The sequence below is a fragment of the Chelonia mydas genome, chromosome 22 (assembly GCF_015237465.2).
Source record: "Chelonia mydas isolate rCheMyd1 chromosome 22, rCheMyd1.pri.v2, whole genome shotgun sequence".
In the NCBI taxonomy this organism is placed as follows: domain Eukaryota; kingdom Metazoa; phylum Chordata; order Testudines; family Cheloniidae; genus Chelonia; species Chelonia mydas.
Window position 1 is genome coordinate 814,077 of NC_051262.2, and position 19,753 is coordinate 833,829.

Here is a 19,753-nt window from a genome sequence, read left to right on the forward strand (position 1 = left end):
CTCCATGCTGCTGCTGCTCTCCCCTTAGCTCTGCCCTACTCTGGCTTAGGCAACTGCTGCTCACATGGAGGACAGGCCCCCCAGGCTGCTGACTCCTTCATTGGCCGGCCTCCCCTGTCAATTGGGCTGACCTGGAACACTGGCCTCTCCCTATTGGCCCTGGGGACTGTCAGTCTCATTTCTGATTGGTCCTTCCCTTTTTTTTTTAGGAACTGAGAGAGGGTCAAACAACATCCCCGCTAAGTTTCAGTAAGGGGCCAACAGCTCCCTTTCACAATGGCACTGTGGTGAGGGCCCTCAGCTGGGTGGTAGAAGTGTAGCCTCAAGTCCCTGCTCCAAAGTAGGTGTTTGAACTGGGGTGGCCCAAACACCAGGAGAGTGTTCTGACTGCTGGGTATCTGTGCTTTCTAATGACATAGTGCTGCCTTGGCATAGGTGCCTAACTCTAGAAGAGTGTTTATAGCTGAGACTCCTCAACAGAGAGAGGTGCCTAAATACCTCTGTGAATCTGGGCTCTAAACTCCACCCCTTTGCTGGCTGTATGCTCAGCTAACTGGTGGCTGAGGATCTCATTCTTAGGTGCCAAACTCTTCCCAGGCATTATATGGGGGGCCTGTGTAGGAGTTAGGTGTTTGTAACACATAACTCCTTCTCTAGATCTAGCCCCCTAAGTGCTTTTGAAAAGTTTACCCACTGCTCTTTTGATTCAGAAATGCTGAGGAGAAGGGTGGGGCCTAAGCCCTACCACCCCAAAGGAGTTAGGCATCTAAATCCAGGTTAGAGGGAGGCACTCTCTCCGTTCAGGATTCACAGCTGTGAACCCTCTCCTGGAGTTACATATCTAACCTCTTTCTCACAAGGAAGAGGAAGTGGTGCCCCTCTTATAACTTTTAGCCCAGTGACAGAGCACTGGGGACAGATGTGGGAGACCCAAGAATAGGCTGCCCTTTCTGAGACCCTCTTCCACTTCCCCAAGGACACCGCTTTCAAGCGGCAGGCTCTGGCCTCTGTTTTTCTCTGGAGTGGGATCCTGCAATCCAGTCACTCTCTGACTGGGTCTCTGGATTACACCTCCCAGGGCACCAATTGTGTTATCTAGCAGGTCCGACTGGGCATGGACCCTGCCAGACTTCTCCTTTGGGGGTCTGTGCTCAGTGACACAGAAGCAGCTTCTCCAGAACAAAGGATGCTTTATTTTGCCCAAATGGTACATGGAGCTTCGAGATGTTGATTTAAAAATAACAAAGAGACCTATACACATATTGTCATGACCCTCACGTCCCTACATAGATATAACTTTGCCTTGGTGTCCCCTATTCTTACTGGGCACCAAGTTACAGCTTGCTTGCTTGCTGCAGACCCTGACTCACGGTCAGTCTCTGTCAGCCTCCAGCAGGCTGACTTGCTGTCTCTCTATCAAACTCCAGCAGAGCTGAACTGACCACTTGCCCCCTCCCTGTCTGCCAGGGACACCTTCTAAACCCATATGGGGCTTTTGATCTTTTAGGGTCTCAGCCTGGACAAACCAAAACCCAGTAACTTTTCTGGAACCTGGAAGTATCATCTCTCAGTAATGGCCACAGTATTCTCTAAGCTCTGTTGTTGATTTACCTTTCCTGGGCTCTTTAACAGCCCTCCTTCTGAGCTACCTGTGCATCCAGATGAGGTAATACCACACTTATTTACAAAAAATAATGCCATTATTGCCTAGTTCTTCTGCCTGATGTGGAACAAGGACATGAATGTAGGTTTTACCCCTCTGGAAGAATGCCTTAACCACCGGGTGTGGGGTATTCTGTTGGAGCTCTTACCCTGTATATAAACAATTACATAGGCATTCAGGCAGGGCAACTGTATCGTGAATCTCCCAGATGATTTCCCTAATCACTGGCAGTAGAGACATTCTCCCTCTGTTGATCTTGTCCAGTGCATAATTATTTCTACCCAGTGGAACAGCTTCCTCAGGAGAGACTGAGAGCACCCCCTGTAGAATTCCATGTAGTAGTTAGGGCACTTTCCCCAGTGCAAATACCTTCCCCCTACGTGGCAGAGAGGGGGAAATGAATAGGAGTCTCCCACATCCTGGGTGAATGCACTAGTCACTGATCTAAAGGTCATAAGGGTGGTGCCACCTCCTCCCCGGATGGCCATTTTATGTGATTAAATGGGCTCTGAGAACTCCGACTAAATTGGGCCCCTCAGGAAAGAGAGGTGCGGGAACACCTGGACGAGGATTCCACTGGGGCTTAGGCACGAGGTAAGTATGAAGGTGCCTAGACTGTGCATTCTTCCTGGTAGGGTTTTATGGACCTACGGATTTTAGGTGCCTGAAGAGTTAGGAGGCAGCTGAGTGAAATTTGGCTGAAGTCATTCTTCCAGAAACTGGCAGGTTTTATAGTCGTAGAAAGTGATGTACTTAATTTAGCAGTTTTGTACCAATGAACATGAATCATCATTTAAGCAGCCAGGCTTAAAAGTGCCACACATCTCTGTGGCACTGGCTGAGCTTTTTTGACATTTCACTCACAAGACACAAAGTCTCTGCCCGATATTACCCAATTGCATCCAGTATTTTTAAATGAATGCGTACCTCTTCTGATTGTGAAGGTTTGGAACAGATGTCAGTGTCTGAGTTGGCCGAGCTGCTGGACCATGTGGAGGGTGCCATCCGTGACTACTCAGAAGAGCTGGTGCAGCAGCTGGCTCGTCGAGATGAGCTGGAGTTCGAGAAAGAGGTGAAGAACTCCTTCATCACAGTGCTGATCGAGGTCCAGAACAAGCAAAAAGAGCACAGAGAGCTGATGAAAAGGAGGAGGAAAGAGAAAGGACTGAGTCTGCAGAGCAGCCGAATAGAAAGGGGCACCCAAATGCCTCTCAAGGTATGTGAGAAATCCCCACATGCAGTGAGACATTGCAAAGAGTGGATAGGGGTGATCATACCCATTCTGGAGAGTAGGGGAAGCTATCTCTTTAAAGAGATAGGCATGAAATGGGCACTTATAATAATTGGAAGTAATCTTCAGATTATTTAATTTAGATAAATGTATGGATTTAAAATAAAAGCAGCCTTCCCCCAGAAGAATGGAAGCTGGAACAGCAAGCAACTCCGCCTTAATACTCCCTATTAAAATCATTTCCACACTGCTTGTTTCCATGCATGAGAACTTTTCACACTTTCACAGAAACTCTATTGGTTTATATTTACAGGTAGTCAAAGCTACTTAATCAGAATAACTGCAGCTAAAAAATATTCTCATCTCAAAGAAATCATGAGAATTCACACCCAGTGTTCTCCAAATGTCTAAAAACTTGCATTAATACCGCTGCTTCTCAGGCCTGGTCTACACTACAAAGTTAGGTTGACATAAGTCACCTTTCGTTGATTTGTTTGTGCATGTGTCTACACTCAAATTTGTGTCCTGCTAACATAAGCACCCAGCAAAACCACCTCCCCAAACACAGATGAGTCATTGTTGACAGTCTGTGATCAATGCAGTGTGAGTGTAGACACTGTGTGACCTATGTCAGCTGTAACAGACCTCCAGCAGCTGTACAGCTCTGGTCACAATTGTAAACTCCACAGCCCGGGGCTCACAGAGACTGAAAGCCCCCTCCTGCCCTTAAAAACACTCCGTGTGTTTATGAAAGACTGATTGCCAGCTTGGCAAGCACACCTAGCAGCTCTTCCTTGTTGTGTGCAGTTGCCCAACCAACCATGCTGGCTACACACTCCAGACGTACTCCTGCCTGCAGCATACAGGAGGTATTGGATCAAGTGAGCCTGTGGGGAGAAGAGGCACAGCTAAGGAATAGTCGTAGCAACATGGATATCTATGAACAGTTTGCTCAGGGGATGTGGGCAAAAGGGGTGTAACAGAGATCAGCAGCCGTGCCATGTGGAAATTAAGAAATTGAGGGGGGCATACCACAACACTCAATTTGGTGTTGAGCCACAGACCTGCGATGTTTATGGCAAGCTGCATGCCATACTTGCCAGAGACCCCACCAGCACCCAGCAGCCCACTGCAGATATCTCGGTGGAGCCCAACACACAGAACCCTGCTGTGAACAGCAACGAGGAGGAGAAAGGACACATGGTGGGAGGGTCCAGCTATGCTGCAATCCAGGACCTGTTTAAGACTCCACCGCAGTCTAGGTGGTCTCACCAGCCAAGCACGGATGAGCCTGATCCAGAAGAAGGAATCTCGGGTAAGTGTGTGCATGCTTACACTGTTTAAATGTAAAGATGGGCCTGGGCCATACTAAGTTACCAAAGACATATGTATCAACTTTTCATTGTCTTACACAGATGAGAAGAAGTAGGAGTACAGGTAGAGTTGATATCTGCTCATTCCCAGTGCGGGGTGTGCAAAGCAATTTGTTGCTGCACATAGGAATGTCGCTTCTGTCCTCCTGAGAGATTTCACTGACACTTTCATGGACGTGCTCTGCAGACCTCTCCCACAGGTTTCTAGGAAGGGCTGCCTTCTTTCTTCCTCCATGGTAGGACATTTTCCCACACTACTCTGCAATAAGTTCAGCTGACACCATTGCAGTAAACTAGTGGCATGCGGGCTCAGGTGGCTTCAGGACGCCAGTAGCTGTGTTCTCTGTGCCTTTGTTACCCTCAGGAGTGTGATTTCAGCAAAAATCACCCCAGCCTGTGGAAAACAGTACTAAGTTTCAGTGCCAATGCCCTATACTTATACCCATAAAAATAGGGACCAAATTGTTTCAGCAACTGAAAATGTTAATGCCCTCCTTCTCCCCCTCACCCCCCAATGTGACCACTTATAGATCATACTCACTATGGCTGGGATGGAGAGCTGTGCTATGCAGAAGCGCTCCACAGCTGAAGTGTCAAGAAGCCTGTCTTATTAACATTTTATTATGGGAATGAGGGAAGGCAATTTGGAACCTTATATTTTGCTTGTTGTTGTGACTGTAAATATAATGGTAAGTGTGTGTTTTATCTATAGCTGCTGCTAAGGTCTTGAGGGGTACCCTCTTCATCCCCATGGAACACCTGACTCTGATGTGAAGGAGAAAGAAGAGAAGATCCTACAAGCCAGTGCTGAATTGGAACGCAGACAAAGGTCCCGGCTGGCCAATGGCAGAAGGCATGGAGAGGGATAGAAAAAACAGGGGAAAATGGAGAAAGACCCAAGAATCTCATCAGGAAAAGGAGAGGGAGATGCACCTCAACATAATGGAGCTTCTCAGGTAGCAAACACATATGCTGCAAACTCTAGTTGACCTAAAGGTCCAACAATCATGGATTTGCCACCCTTTGCAGTCCCTGGAGACCTCCATAGTGGCATCTTCCTACACCCTGCAACAATCCACTTGGCACCATGGATCACATACATACCCCACCACGCCACGCTAGCAGACAGTAAGGACAACTGCAACTTCACATACAGCATTGACCTACGAGAGGCACGGCTGCTGTATGTGTAGCTAAAATGGACTGCATTTGTGCACTGAAATGACACCGAGCAGCTGCCTTTCTAAATCTTTGCTGCCTTTTTAAATGTAAAGTTCTCTTCGGTTAATTTATGTTTGAAGTTCGTATTATGTTGCCCATTCTTAGCTGCACATTTTTACACTGCTTTCACCAGTCAATAAAATTCTGGTTTTGAAGACAAATTCATCTTTACTAGTGCATCACGCATATTGCAGAACGGGTAGAAGTACTCAAAGCGCCCAGTACTTGTAAGTGTATGGCACCAGACAACTCATAGGTTCAAGAAAATGCCGAGTACTGTGTGTAAATGTACAGAAAGCACTCCTTAATTCATCGTTCCAGTGAAAGAGTGTAATGTTATAAATGTACAGCAAAACACAAGAATTCATAGGGTTATTATAAGACAGTGTTATACACATAAATGTACAACACATGCTGCACAATTCCTAACAGCCCACAAACCTTTGGGGCCAGAGAAAAGTCCAGCACAGCACACTAGTGTGACGACACCTTTAAAGTGCTCTTTCAAAGCCCCCTACAACTGCATAGCTCCATGCTGGGCTCTTGTAATGGCCCTTGTGTCTGGGTATTCCACCTCTGTGCTCCACCCTAGTGGCAACTTTTCTTCCTTTGCCTTATAGATATTATGCAGGAGACAACAGGCTGCTATAACCATTGGGATATTTTTCTCATTGAGATCCAGTCTTGTGAGTAAACAATGCCAACATCCCTTCAATCTACCAAAAGCACATTCAAATTTTATCCTGCACCTGATGAGCTGGTAGTTGAATCTTTTGTTGCTCTCAAGGTGGCCTTCATGAGCTGGGGAGCAAGGTGTAGGCTTGGTCCCCCAGGATCACTACTGGGATTTCAGCATCACCAATGGTAATCTGCTGGTTGGGAAAGTATGTCCCTTTTTGCAGCTTTCTGAACTAACGTGTGTTCTTAAAGATGACAGCCTCATGCACCTTCCCTGACCAGCTCACTCTAATATTGGTGAAGCATCCCTGGAGATCCACCAAGTCTTGCATAACCATAGAGAAGTAGCCCTTTCTGTTGAGGTATGCTATAGGAAGGTGGTCTGTTGCCAAAAGAGGGATATATATGTGTGCTGTCCATTGCTCCACCACAGTTCAGGAACCGCACTGTTGCAAATCAGTCAACTATGTTCTGCATATTGCTGAGGCGACATTTATACGACAGAGCTTTTAGCGACATGGCTGTGTCACCAAAGCTGTGCTGCTAAAAGTCGTGCAGTATAGCTGCTGTTTGTCGGCTCTCCTGCCGACAAAAAACTTCTACCCCCAGTGAGTGGCATTCACATTGTCGGCAGGAGAGCGCTCCTGCTGACAACACGCTGTTCACACTGGCACTTAGACTCATAGAATCATAGAATATCAGAGTTGGAAGGGACCTCTGGAGGTCATCTAGTCCAACCCCCTGCCCAGAGCAGGACCAATCCCCAACTAAATCATCCCAGCCAGGGCTTTGTCAAGCCTGACCTTAAAAACTTCTAAGGAAGAAGATTCCACCACCTCCCTAAGTAACGCATTCCAGTGTTTCACCACCCTCCTAGTGAAAAAGTTTTTCCTAATATCCAACCTAAACCTCTCCCACTGCAACTTGAGACCATTACTCCTTTTCCTGTCATCTGCTATCACTGAGAATAGTCTAGATCCATCCTCTTTGGATCCACCTTTCAGGTAGTTAAAAGCAGCTATCAAATCCCCCCTCATTCTTCTCTTCTGCAGACTAAGCAATCCCAGTTCCCTCAGCCTCTCCTCATAAGTCATGTGTTCCAGTCCCCTAATCATTTTTGTTGCCCTTCGCTGGTCTCTCTCCAATTTCTCCACATCGTTCTTGTAGTGTGGGGCCCAAAACTGGACACAGTACTCCAGATGAGGCCTCACCAATGTTGAATAGAGGGGAATGATCACGTCCCTCGATCTGCTGGCAATGCCCCTACTTATACACCCCAAAATGCCATTGGCCTTCTTGGCAACAAGGGCACACTGTTGACTCATATCCAGCTTCTCGTCCACTGTCACCCCTAGGTCCTTTTCCGCAGAACTGCTGCCTAGCCATTCGGTCCCTAGTCTGTAGCGGTGCATGGGATTCTTCCGTCCTAAGTGCAGGACTCTGCACTTCTCCTTGTTGAACCTCATCAGATTTCTTTTGGCCCAGTCCTCCAATTTGTCTAGGTCCCTCTGTATCCTATCCCTACCCTCCACCGTATCTACCACTCCTCCCAGTTTAGTGTCATCCGCAAACTTGCTGAGGGTGCAATCCACACCATCCTCCAGATCATTAATGAAGATATTGAACAAAACCAGCCCCAGGACCGACCCTTGGGGCACTCCGCTACATACCGGCTGCCAACTAGACATGGAGCCATTGATCACTACCCGTTGAGCCCGACAATCTAGCCAACTTTCTACACACCTTGTAGTGCATCCATCCAGCCCATACTTCTTTAACTTGCTGACAAGAATACTGTGGGAGACCGTGTCAAAAGCTTTGCTAAAGTCAAGGAATAACACGTCCACTGCTTTCCCTTCATCCACAGAATGAGTTATCTCATCACAGAAGGTGATTAGATTAGTCAGGCATGACTTTCCCTTGGTGAATCCATGCTGACTGTTCCTGATCACTTTCCTCTCCTCTAAGTGCTTCAGAATTGATTCCTTGAGGACATGCTCCATGATTTTTCTGGGGACTTGCCGCAGCAAAACTTTTGTCTTTCAGGGCAGGGGGTTTAACACCTCTAAAAGACAAAAGTTTTGTCGTTCAATTGCCAGTGTAGACATAGCCTGAGAGTTGCAGTCCTGCATAGCAGGACATGATTAATGGCCCTACACAACTGCATGACAATGCCCTGCACTGTGGATTTTCCAACTCCAGAATGACTTCCCTCTGAGAAGTAGCAATCCGGCATTGCAAGCTTCTAGACTATGATCACCACTTGCGTCTCAACTGTCAACGCAATTCTCATTCTGGTGTCTATGTGCTGTAGGGCTGGGGTGAGCTCAGGCACAGATCCTGGAATGTGGCCTTTTGCATCTGAAAGTTCTGACTGCTCATCATCCCAAACCTGCATTATGAGGTGATACCACCAATTAGTGCTTGTTTCTCAGGCCCAGAAGTATTGCTCTACTGTGTGAAGCTGCTCTATGAATGCCGCTAAGAACTTTGAATTGTTTTTTGTTGTGTCCTTTCGCAGTCTGTCCTTGAAGAAATCATCGTGCCCTCCACTGCTGTAGTGTTTCCTGATAATTTTGGAGAATCTTGTGTCCTGTATTTGCAACACTCGTGAGAATATTTCAGAACTGTGTCGGGTCCATGCTTCTGTCAAAGATGGTGGACACTGAATAGTGCTATGCAGCCTTGTGGGATCTTAACAAAAGTGTGAAAATCATGGGAAAGGGATGGCATTATGGAATGGAAAAAGTTGCATGATGGGAGCTTGACCCCAATTTCCCAGAGTTACCTGTGTAACTCATTTTACCCCACAACACAGTGCAAAAACTTCCCAGAAGGCACTGTGCTGGATGGCGGCATGTGGCTGTAACATTGTGGGGTGCAATCCAGACCAGTGAGGGGTTGTCATCACCTGCTTTATAATCCTCAGTGCCTTGTAAAATGCTCTGCTGCTGTAGCTTCCAGCCAGCATACAAACATGCACTGTCTGTGTGTGATAAGCCTCTCTGGACCAACAACTCTGACTCCAGCAGCCTGCTTCCCGAACCACAGCAACACTCTGGCCTCCACCAGCCTTGGTTTCACCTGGCAAGAAGACCCCAACATCACTCACTCTGGATTTTTCCCCAAACCATGTGATCTGCAACGTCCAGCCCTTTGCTGGACCATTCAGAGGGATACTATGGTTCGTTTGCTCCTCTAAAGAGACAAACTGCATAGCTTACCACTTTAACTGGAGTTAATAATCACTTCAGTTCAAACGGCACTGGATTGGTTTAGATTAAAAGTAAAACAAGTGTATTAACAAAAGGAAATAGGATTTCAGGTGAGATCAAGTATAAATAGACTTATAAATGGTATAAGCAAATCAAAGTGAAAAATGCTTTCTAGATATTAAGATTTAACAATGCTACACTCCTGGTTTGAGGTAAGATTCTTCCCAAACCACTTCCCAGCAAGGTGGAAGGATATTCCTCCCCCTTTGTCAGGATTTTCTACAAAGTCCAAAGTTCTCTGTTCCTTTGTCTTCTTAGGGTGAATGTTAACTTGGGGTTCTTTGTACCTGTCTTTTATAGTCCAGTGAACCTTTGAAATGGATTCTTTTGAAGGTTACCCCCAAAGTAAAGTTCATTCAAGCTGTGAGGAAGGTGGCATGGAGTCTGCTGAGGAAGGAGATTCCATGCTGGCTTTTTCCCCCACCAGTGTTTGCTAAAGTGAAATGAATGTCCACTTGACATGTGATTGTCAGTTGATTCTGTGACACTTGGCTGGAGACGTTGGTCTGTCCTTTTTCTGAGAGAAACTTGTTTATCCAATTCCCCAGATTTGTCTGGTAAACACAGTTCAGTTCCACATTTCCTTCATATTGGTATGGTCCATTTGGGCATTTACCATACCTACACCATGCAAGAATATTAATAATCAGTGTGTTATTGCTTTATATTGATATTTTACATGCTACCTTTTGACAGATTTATGGCATTAGTGAATTGGGGTACACTGAACAGATCAGATGATCTGAAACTCACTAACAGATACCAGTGACCCCTGGCCCTCTTGCACTGGGATGCTGTTAGGGTCACACTGGCATACTGGGATATCTACTCATGGTGCACTGCCCTTTGCATGGATATAAATACTCCTAGAGAGCATGCAAAGTGCCAGTGCAGGCAGCCAAGTACGTACAAGCACAAGCAATATGCTAACTGTGGCAGCTGTATGCTGACATAACTTGTATCAACCAAACTTTGTTGTGTAGACATGGCCTTAGACTGCAGAATACAGAAAAAAAGGTATTGCCAGACTGAATCAGACCAAGAGTGAAAGTCGTTCTATATCCTCCCTCTAACAGTAGCTAGTACCAGCTTCTTCCAAAAGAGGTGCAATACACCCCAAAATAGGTACTTATGGAATAACCTACACAAAGGGGTAAGTTCATTCCTGACCACTCAGTTAGATGTCAACTTATACCCTGAAATATGAGGATTTATAAACATTCTAATTTTAACCTTATCTATTGCAACTCTGGAATACGCAGTCCTTTTTTGAACTCTGCTAGTCTTTTGATGTCAGTTATATCTTGTGGCGATAATTCCACAGGTTAATTGCGCATTGTGTAAAAACATATTTCATAGATTCCAAAGCCAGAAGGGACCATTGTGATTATCTAATCTAACACGTACTAGTTATTATCTAGTATAACACAGGCCATAGAACTTCCCCAAAATAGTTCCTAGAGCAGCTTTTAGAAAAACATCTAAATATGATTTAAAAGTTGTTAGTAGTGGAGAATCTAGTATGCCCATTAGTAAACTGTTCCAGTGGTTAATTATCCTCACTGTTAAAAATGTACATGTTATTTCCAGTTTGAATTTGTCTAGTTTCAGCTTCCAACCATTGGATTGTGTTTCCTTTTACAGGTTTTAAATCTGTCACCTTTAAGTTTCATTCTTGTGTCCCATTGTTCTTGCATCATGGGAAATAGAAGTGCCCAATCTGCCTTCCTTGGACCATTCATAAATTTGTAAAGCTTTATTGTATCCCCTCTAGCACTGTGTAAATCAGATGCTTTTCTCTTCTATGCAGCGATTCAGTATGGAAGGAATCTCTAATATCTTGCAGACTGGTATTCGGCAGACATTTGGGAATTCAGCAACTGATAAACAGGTGTGTGTAAAGTCCTCTGCATAGATCAGGTACTCACAGGAGTGGATACATGTCATTTCTTCTGAATAAACAAAAACATTTCTATTATTTCATTTGAAGAGGAAAGCAGGGTTTTGAACAGAGTTGACTGATATTAAACCAATTGATTTACAAATATTTTTGCAACTAAAAGTGCTGAGTTTGGTTTGTGATGACTTTTGGGCTCATGGTTTCCATTTTTCATTAGTATTCAGGCACTGCTGGGTGTTTTAGAAATTGTGTGCAAATCCTAAAATTTTCACACAATTTAGTATGAAGGACTGCTCATCTGAAAAGTCATGTCAGAAAGTTTGTGATTCATTATTCACTAAGCGCTACTCATTCTTCTTTTTAAAAAGTTTCACTCATCCAAACAGGAACAGAAACAATACTGTGTGATTTAGATGACCAACCACATAAAACAAAGGACAAATAGTTGAAATGAACAGTTTGTGATTAGTCAATAGTCTGAAAATAATTCATCCAGAGTATTTGGTGAATACTTATGAGTAATGACCTTTTTAAAGAAGGATTCAGTAACCAAAAATGGAACTAAATTATGACCAATGTTATCTGTACGGGGTAATTCAAACTGCTCTGGCTGGAATTCTGAAAGAAATAAGAGTTTGAGGAAAAGACATTTGGAATAAAGAAACCACACACTGCTCATCTCAGGTCTCACTCCTGTTTGCTATGCTCCTTGGCTTAGCCCTGCATTTCAACATTAGAAGATTTGCATTGCTTTCCTGTCTCTCTCCAGTGCTTAGTGAACTGGCTCAGACTATGTCCTCCATTATGAGGACATTTAAGTTCTGAAATAATCTAAAACATGAAAAACTATAGTGGTTCTTCTTTCATAAATCCTCTGTGATCTCTTCAAGAGCTCCTTGTGCTTTGGTATTACAATATGTCTCCTTCCAGCCTCCAGAGAAGTTATCCAGAAAATCAGTACACCTTTAGGCTGGTTTAAGTCTTCTGTGGCTCTCTTGTTGGGCCCCAGGAGTCTCCAGGCTGGTGTTAGGGGTTGAAGGTCTCTGGTAGCATATGTTGAATGGATCTGTGCTGCCTGGGGAGGGTTTCACAAGGGTTAGATCCCGTGAAAGGACACAAGACTTCCATGAAGATGGCCCTGGACAATCTGGTGGTCCATATGGTACCCAATGTATCCACCACATTTCAGGATGTGCTTATTGGCATCTACCCTGGAGTGCCAGATCCCATTCCCTCCAATGGCATTCTATAGGATACTTTCTGAAAAAGAATCCTTGTGGAGGTTTCTTCATAAAACATTCCCTCCTGCCACTTTTCATGTTGGAGGAGACGAATTTTCTCAGAGTTTGACCCAAAATGAGGTGTGATTCCACATGAGTCCTGCTCCTTTACTGTGCACCATTCACCCTGCATATAGAGAGAGGCAGGAGTGAGGCAGAAACAATAGTGCTTGATCATATGCTTAATGACTGCATCATAAAGATGCATGCACACTAGGGGGAAGGGTTAAGATTATGGCCTTTCCTAACTTGTGAGTACTTCACTCAGTAACAATGACTGGGTTTTTACCATTGTTTTTCCCAATTAATTCCCCAGATGGTTAAAAAAAATTGCTTAAAAATAAATTACATAATGTAGAACTAACTTTTTGTTTTAACTATTTGTTAAACAAAAGGAACCTGCTATGTAGGATAAAATTAACTCGGACAGTGTAAACTCTGAGTGGCTGGACCATCCCATCTTGGTGTAAATCGACAAATTAAGAGTTAGATTGTGGATTTACCATAGTTGTTGATTAGCCTGGCTTGCTGTAGTTATGGTTGGTGAGCTACTTTACAGTCCTTGTGCTGAAGTTTGATGCAATACCGTTCTACAACCCAAAATGTTTTGTTCTGTGAAATTGCGGAACTATTAACTATGGTTTGTAACCTGTCCTTTAAATCAGCTTCTGCACCCAATGACTGGAAGATAGCTAATGTAACACCAATATTTAAAAAGGGCTCTAGAGGTGATCCCAGCAATTACAGACCGGTAAGTCTAATATCAGAACTGAGCAAATTAGTTGAAACAATAGCAAAGAATAAAATTGTAAGACACATAGAAGAACATAAATTGTTGGGCAAAAGTCAACATGGTTTCTGTAAAGGGAGATCATGTCTTACTAATCTATTAGAGTTCTTTGAGGGGATCAACAAACATGTGGACAAGGGGGATCCAGTGGACATAGTGTACTTAGATTTCCAGAAAGCCTTTGACAAGGTCCCTCACCAAAGGCTCTTAAGTAAATTAAGTTGTCATGGGATAAGAGGGAAAATCCTTTCATGGATTGAGGACTGGTTAAAAGACAGGGAACAAAGTGTAGGAATAAATGGTAAATTTTCAGAATGGAGAGGGGTAACTAGGGGTGTTCCCCAAGGGTCAGTCCTAGGATCAATCCTATTCAACTTACTCATAAATGATCTGGAGAACGGGGTAAACAGTGAAGTGGCAAAGTTTGCAGATGATACTGAACTGCTCAAGATAGTTAAGACCAAAGCAGACTATGAAGAACTTCAAAAAGATCTCACAAAACTAAGTGATTGGGCAACAAAATGGCAAATGAAATTTAATGTGGATAAATGTAAAGTAATGCACATTGGAAAAAATAACCCCAACTATACATACAATATGATGGGGGCTAATTTAGCTACAACTAATCGGGAAAGAGATCTTAGCGTCATCGTGGATAGTTCTCTGAAGAGTCCACGCAGTGTGCAGCGGCAGTCAGAAAAGCAAACGGGATATTAGGATACATTAAAAAAGGGATAGAGAATAAGATGGAGAGTATCTTATTGCCCTTATATAAATCCATGGTACGCCCACATCTTGAATACTGTGTACAGATGTGGTCTCCTCATCTCAAAAAGATATACTGGCATTAGAAAAGGTTCAGAGAAGAGCAACTAAAATGATTAGGGGTTTGGAACGGGTCCCATATGAGGAGAGATTAAAGAGGCTAGGACTTTCAGCTTGGAAAAGAGGACACTAAGGGGGATATGATAGAGGTCTATAAAATCATGAGTAGTGTGGAGAAAGTGAATAAGGAAAAGTTATTTACTTGTTCCCATAGTATAAGAACTAGGGGCCACCAAATGAAATTAATGGGCAGCAGGTTTAAAACAAATAAAAGGAAGTTCTTCGTAACACAGCTCACAGTCAACCTGTGGAACTCCTTGCCTTGGGCAGTTGTGAAGGCTAGGACTGTAACAGGGTTTAAAAGAGAACTAGATAAATTCATGAAGGTTAAGACCGTTAACGGCTATTAGCCAGGATGGGTAAGGAATGGTGTCCCTAGCCTCTGTCTGTCAGGGGTTGGAGATGGATGGCAGGAGAGAGATCACTTGATCATTACCTGTTAGGTTCACTCCCGCTGGGGCACCTGGCATTGGCCACTGTCGGCAGACAGGATACTGGGCTGGATGGGCCTTTGGTCTGACCCAGTATGGCCATTCTTAAGTTCTTATGTTCAACATATTCATTAATGATCTGGTTCCAAAGAGGATGGAGCTCAGCTGTTCTCAGTGGTGGCAGATGACAGAACAAGGAGCAATGGTTTCAAGTTGCAGTGGGGGATATTAGGAGAAACTATTTCGCTAGGAGAGTGGAGAAACACTGGAATGGGTTACCTAGGGAGCTGGTGGAATCTCCATCCTTAGAGGTTTTTCAGGCCCAGTGTGACAAAGCCCTGGCTGGGATGATTTAGTTGGGGTTGGTCCTGCTCTGAGCAGGGGGCTGGACTAGATAACCTCTTGAGGTCTCTTCCAACCCTGATATTCTATGATTCTATGATATGTTAGTTAAAAATTTAAGTATTGTTGGGTAAAACAGAGTCCATTTAATTTAGACGTAAACAGTTTAGCTTTGCCTTTATTTTTGTACATTTAAAGGTCACTGCCTTAGGAACAGACCAGACCCCTATCTGTAAGTCAGAGTCATGATTCAGTGCCTGGTTCCCGCTTGCTCCAGGGTAGAAGTAATTTGTGCCAGCCTTTTACTTGGTACAAATTACTTGCCCCTCCATGCCAGTGTAACCCTGTGGTTGATGTGTTACACATGCTCCTGTGATCTGAGTCATAGAGGATGTGAGTTGTTACAGCCCCTACTGACAGAGTCTTGGTTCAAGCACTGTAGCAGCTCATGCATTTAGCTGAGGAGGTCCCCAGTGTGTCAGCCATCACATCAGCTCAGCTGTCCACCCACTCCTCTGCCACTTGCCCATTCCTGCCTGGGAAGGGCAGTAGAATCCCCATGGAGGCTGCTGTCCCACAAGCTCTGTAAAGCGTGATGTAGGTAAAGCCACAATCTTACTCTAAACTTGTAAGTCTTGATGCAACTCGGACTTCAGCGCCTACATGAAACACTATTCCAAATAACAAGCCACTTTCCTAATACTGCTGATTGAAACTGTGGTTTCCCCAGGAAGTCTTTCTGCAGTAGGGGTGCCAAAACTAGGGTTTCTCAGGGGAAGCATCACCACACAGTGCTGAGCAGCCCTGGATAAGCATAAAAGAAGCTTTGTTACAATTCCTAGTTTAATTTAATGATTTAAGTAACCAGGTTTAGGTGGGGAGCTAGGGGGAAGCTTGATGGAAGAGGAGAGAAATGAAGGGTAAGCTGGAGAGAAGCAGGTTCCTCCCCAGCCCATCTCATGAGACCAGCTACCCTTTTGGTACAGTACCAATTCATAACAATTATTATGGGGACACTTGATCCCCAGTGTTAGATTTGGTCATAAAAAAATGGGAGCTAAAAGTGCTACTGGGCCAGAAGCCTCAGCTAAAAGTGGTCAGGCTGAAGGGGAGATGGAAGATGGGAGTCTGAGCCCCAGGGCACTAGGAAACCTGAAAAATCAGTAAATCAGTAACAAATTATCTTATAATAAATGACAACATAACAATTTCCATTCTCATCCTTGCTCTTCAGTCACATATGGTGAAATTCAGCCCTGTGCAGGGGACCAGCCTGAGGCAGAGGCATTACCTGAACCCTCACCTCTGTGCAGGGCCAAGCAAGAAGCTTAGGTTCCACCGAACTGTGCAGGACCTGGCATAAGGCCCAGACTCCTAACCCCTGTACAGGGCCCAGCATGAGGCCCAGGCTCCACAACCCCATACTCCTCTGCAGGAACTGGCATAAGGCCTCGGTCTAAATCCACACCCCTTTGCCTGGGGACAGCCAAAGACCTAGGCCCCACCTGACATCTCATACCTGTACAGGGGCCAGCATGGCACCACTTAAGTCCCACTGAAGCCCTCAAAATAAGGTTTTACTGGCAGGGTAGTGGGGCCTACACCTAGTGCTGGCCCATGAATAGGGCTGAGTATCACCCTAAGACAGTAATACTCAGACTGCAGCTTGCGAGCTGCAAGTGGCTTTTTAATGTCTCTCCTGTGGCTCTTCGTAGCATGTGATATTAAAACACTGTATGATTTAATCATTAACCAGTCACAGTGCTTTTACGATGTTATTAACCAATTAAGTTATTAACTGGCACTAAGTTATTAACATATTTGCCGTGAGAATAATATATAATATAAAAACTGTTTCCTCTGTCATACTATTCACATATGAATGGTACGATAGTAAATGAAACAATGAATTCACACTACTGTGGCTCTTTTGGGTAATGTTGATCATTAATTTGGCTGAGTATCACTGCCATAAGAACTTTCCAAAATGTTCAGATTTGGGGCCAAAATGTTCCAGGCTCAGTCTTTGCTCAGTCTATAAAATAATCAGGTGATTATTTTATATGGAAAATCTGAACAAAAGTTTTCAATTATTTTTGAGGGTAAGGTGAGTAAGAGACAACCAAACATAAAATACTTGCCCTATTACAAAAGAAGTGTTTGCAATGTCTTTGTTTTATCAGCCATACAGCCAAAAGAGTTGAAAAGGGACACAGACTCCATTGCCTTTGGCTGCTTTGGTGGAAATTGCTTTTCAATTATGAAAATCAAGTATCTGTGCCGTAGATTATCCCCAGGCCACGCTGAGTGCATAAGTGACTTTCACTGAATCATAGACTGCGGTAAGGACAGAAGACCTTGCCTTAGTCACTGTACACTACATGAACTCATGGAATGATTGTCTTAGCTGCTGTATACTTGTAAGGTGCCCTGTAAGGTCCTCAGGAAAGCCATTAATTTGCTGCAGACATTAGGAGGTCTGCAGCAGGAGAGTTCCTCTCTTGCATACCTTCTAAGGTGAAGAGGGTTGGAGCTTCTCTCCATCACCTTCCTGGCCTGCTGATAGTATATGCACAGCCACAGAGACTCCTAGCAGCTGGAGGTGCTTTGGGGAAAGGATCTGTGGAACAGGATGGTTCCAATGGCATCCCTAACATGTGTGGGACAGGGCATTACATTGGGGCCCTAGAGTATGCGGGACCAAGTGTTCCACTAGAGTGCTAGTGTGTGTGGGAGAGAGGGTTCTAGTGAGGTGCTGGTATGTTAGGGACAGGGCTTTCTGGTGGGACCCTAGTGACTGTGGGAAAGGGAGTTTCAGTGGGACCCTAGTATGTGTGAGAGAGAGTGTTTAAGTGGGAGCTTAGCATGGGCAGGACAGGAAATTCCAGTGGGGTCCTAGTGACTCCTAGCATATATGGGACAAGGTGTTCCAGAGGGGTCCTAACATGTTTGGGACACTGTGTTCCAGTGAGACCTCTAGCATTTGTGGGACAACGCGTTCCAGTGGGACACTAGAATGTGTGGAGCAGAGCATTTCTGTGCAGTCCTGGCATATATTGGACTGAATGTTCCAGTGAGGTCCCAGCGTCTATGAGACATGGTGGTTGAGTGGGACCCCTAGCATGTTTGAGAAAGGACATATCGGTGGGGTCCTAGCATGTATGAGAGAAAGTATTGCTGTTGTCTCCTAGTGTGTGTTGGACAGGGTGTTCCAGTGGGGCCTCTTCCTGCCCAGCTGAGCCTGCCTGCAATCAATCCCTATTCCCTTGCTTTTCCTCCAGGTGCAGCCTGTGGACTTAATAGGCCTACCTGGCCACCTTAGCCCCTACCAGGCCTGTGTGGGGTGGACACCTGATCACAACATCTCAGGATCAGAACCAAGAAAGTCTGAGACCTCAGGAGACAGTGTGGGGTGGAAGCCATGATAGTGAAGCCTGCTCCAGTAGCCTCCCTCTTTTCTTTATTGTCCCCCCTCAAAGTCTCTTTCTTTAAGGATCAAAAAAAAAAAAAAGGGAAGCGATAGTTGGAATAGCTCATCCCCTCGTTATTTCGTCCACCCATGAGGGCTAATATCTGACACATTAATTTTGGTTCATCAATTTCTAGTTCCACATTTTCTGTTTTTACCACACATGATTTTACATAGTCCATATCAATAGGCCCTTTTGTTTCGACAAATTCAATTTTTCTTTCTCCTTTTTGTACTTTTTCCTATCAACATTTTTTATTATAGGTTATTTGGACATGTTATGATCTTTCACATACTTTGTACAGTTGAGCTCACAATTAGAGTACATTCGTAGGCCCATTTATCACAACATAATCCCTCTTTTATGAACCAATTATGCCTAGGATCGAACATTTGTTCATAGAATCATAATTACAAAGAAAAATTGTTTTAGTTTATGCTTAAGGAAAAAGAAAAAGGTTCTTGGTTATATTTTAAGGTGTGCAAATTCCTTATCTCAAAATTGGAATTTATAAATTTACTTAATTAGCTGTTACAAAAATTAAAGTTAAACTTTCCAGATGTTAACAAAGCTAAGAACTTACAACTCACTTCATTTGTAGCTAAAACAAAAGTTAAAACTGCTTCTGTTTAAAAACAAACCAGCTCTTATCACTTCTTTGGCTGTATGCCCAGAATGGGTAAAGATGGCAAAAACTTCCCCCCTCTTTTGTCACTTACACAGATAAAGCTGTACATTTACACAAACCATGAACATTTTATGCATTAATGGTTAAGCTTGTTCACTTGGAGAAAAACAGCCCTGGTGGCATTTGTACCTAAGTATATTCCCTCCTTTAAAAAGAAGCAACAAAACAATGTTCTTTTGGAACCACTTTTGTATTTGTGACCCATTTGCAACACCAAAGGTGGCAAAAACAGCAAGGAAAAAAATTGCAAAATCTAAACCACAAGGGAAAAAAACATTGCAAAACCAAAACAATTAGAAAAATTGCCTAAAATTTGGTATTTCAAGAGCTCTTGGTTCTGGTGATTTGAGATTCAATTCACAGTCAGTGCAGTAGCAGCCCTGAATTAAGATGGCATTTTGTTAACCAGAGGGTTACCCAAGGCGTTATTTCAGTAAAAGTCTCTGTTAACAACTTAACCTACAACAATTTAAAATAATTCATTTTTACCACTTTTGCTTTTTCTTAAAAATACTTTTTTCATTAA

The 19,753-nt window shown here is 44.0% G+C and overlaps 1 protein-coding gene across 7 annotated transcripts in view; it reads left to right on the forward strand.

The window, feature by feature from the left end:
* FEZ1 (fasciculation and elongation protein zeta 1) overlaps positions 1–19,753 on the forward strand; it is a 209,382-nt gene that overhangs the window by 143,424 nt on the left and 46,205 nt on the right. For all 7 annotated transcript variants that reach the window (XM_043534126.1, XM_037882494.2, XM_037882495.2 and 4 more), the window contains 2 exons: positions 2,608–2,879; positions 11,252–11,332. In XM_043534126.1, coding sequence (XP_043390061.1) covers positions 2,608–2,879; positions 11,252–11,332 — 353 coding nt within the window. The remainder of the gene's footprint in view (positions 1–2,607; positions 2,880–11,251; positions 11,333–19,753) is intronic.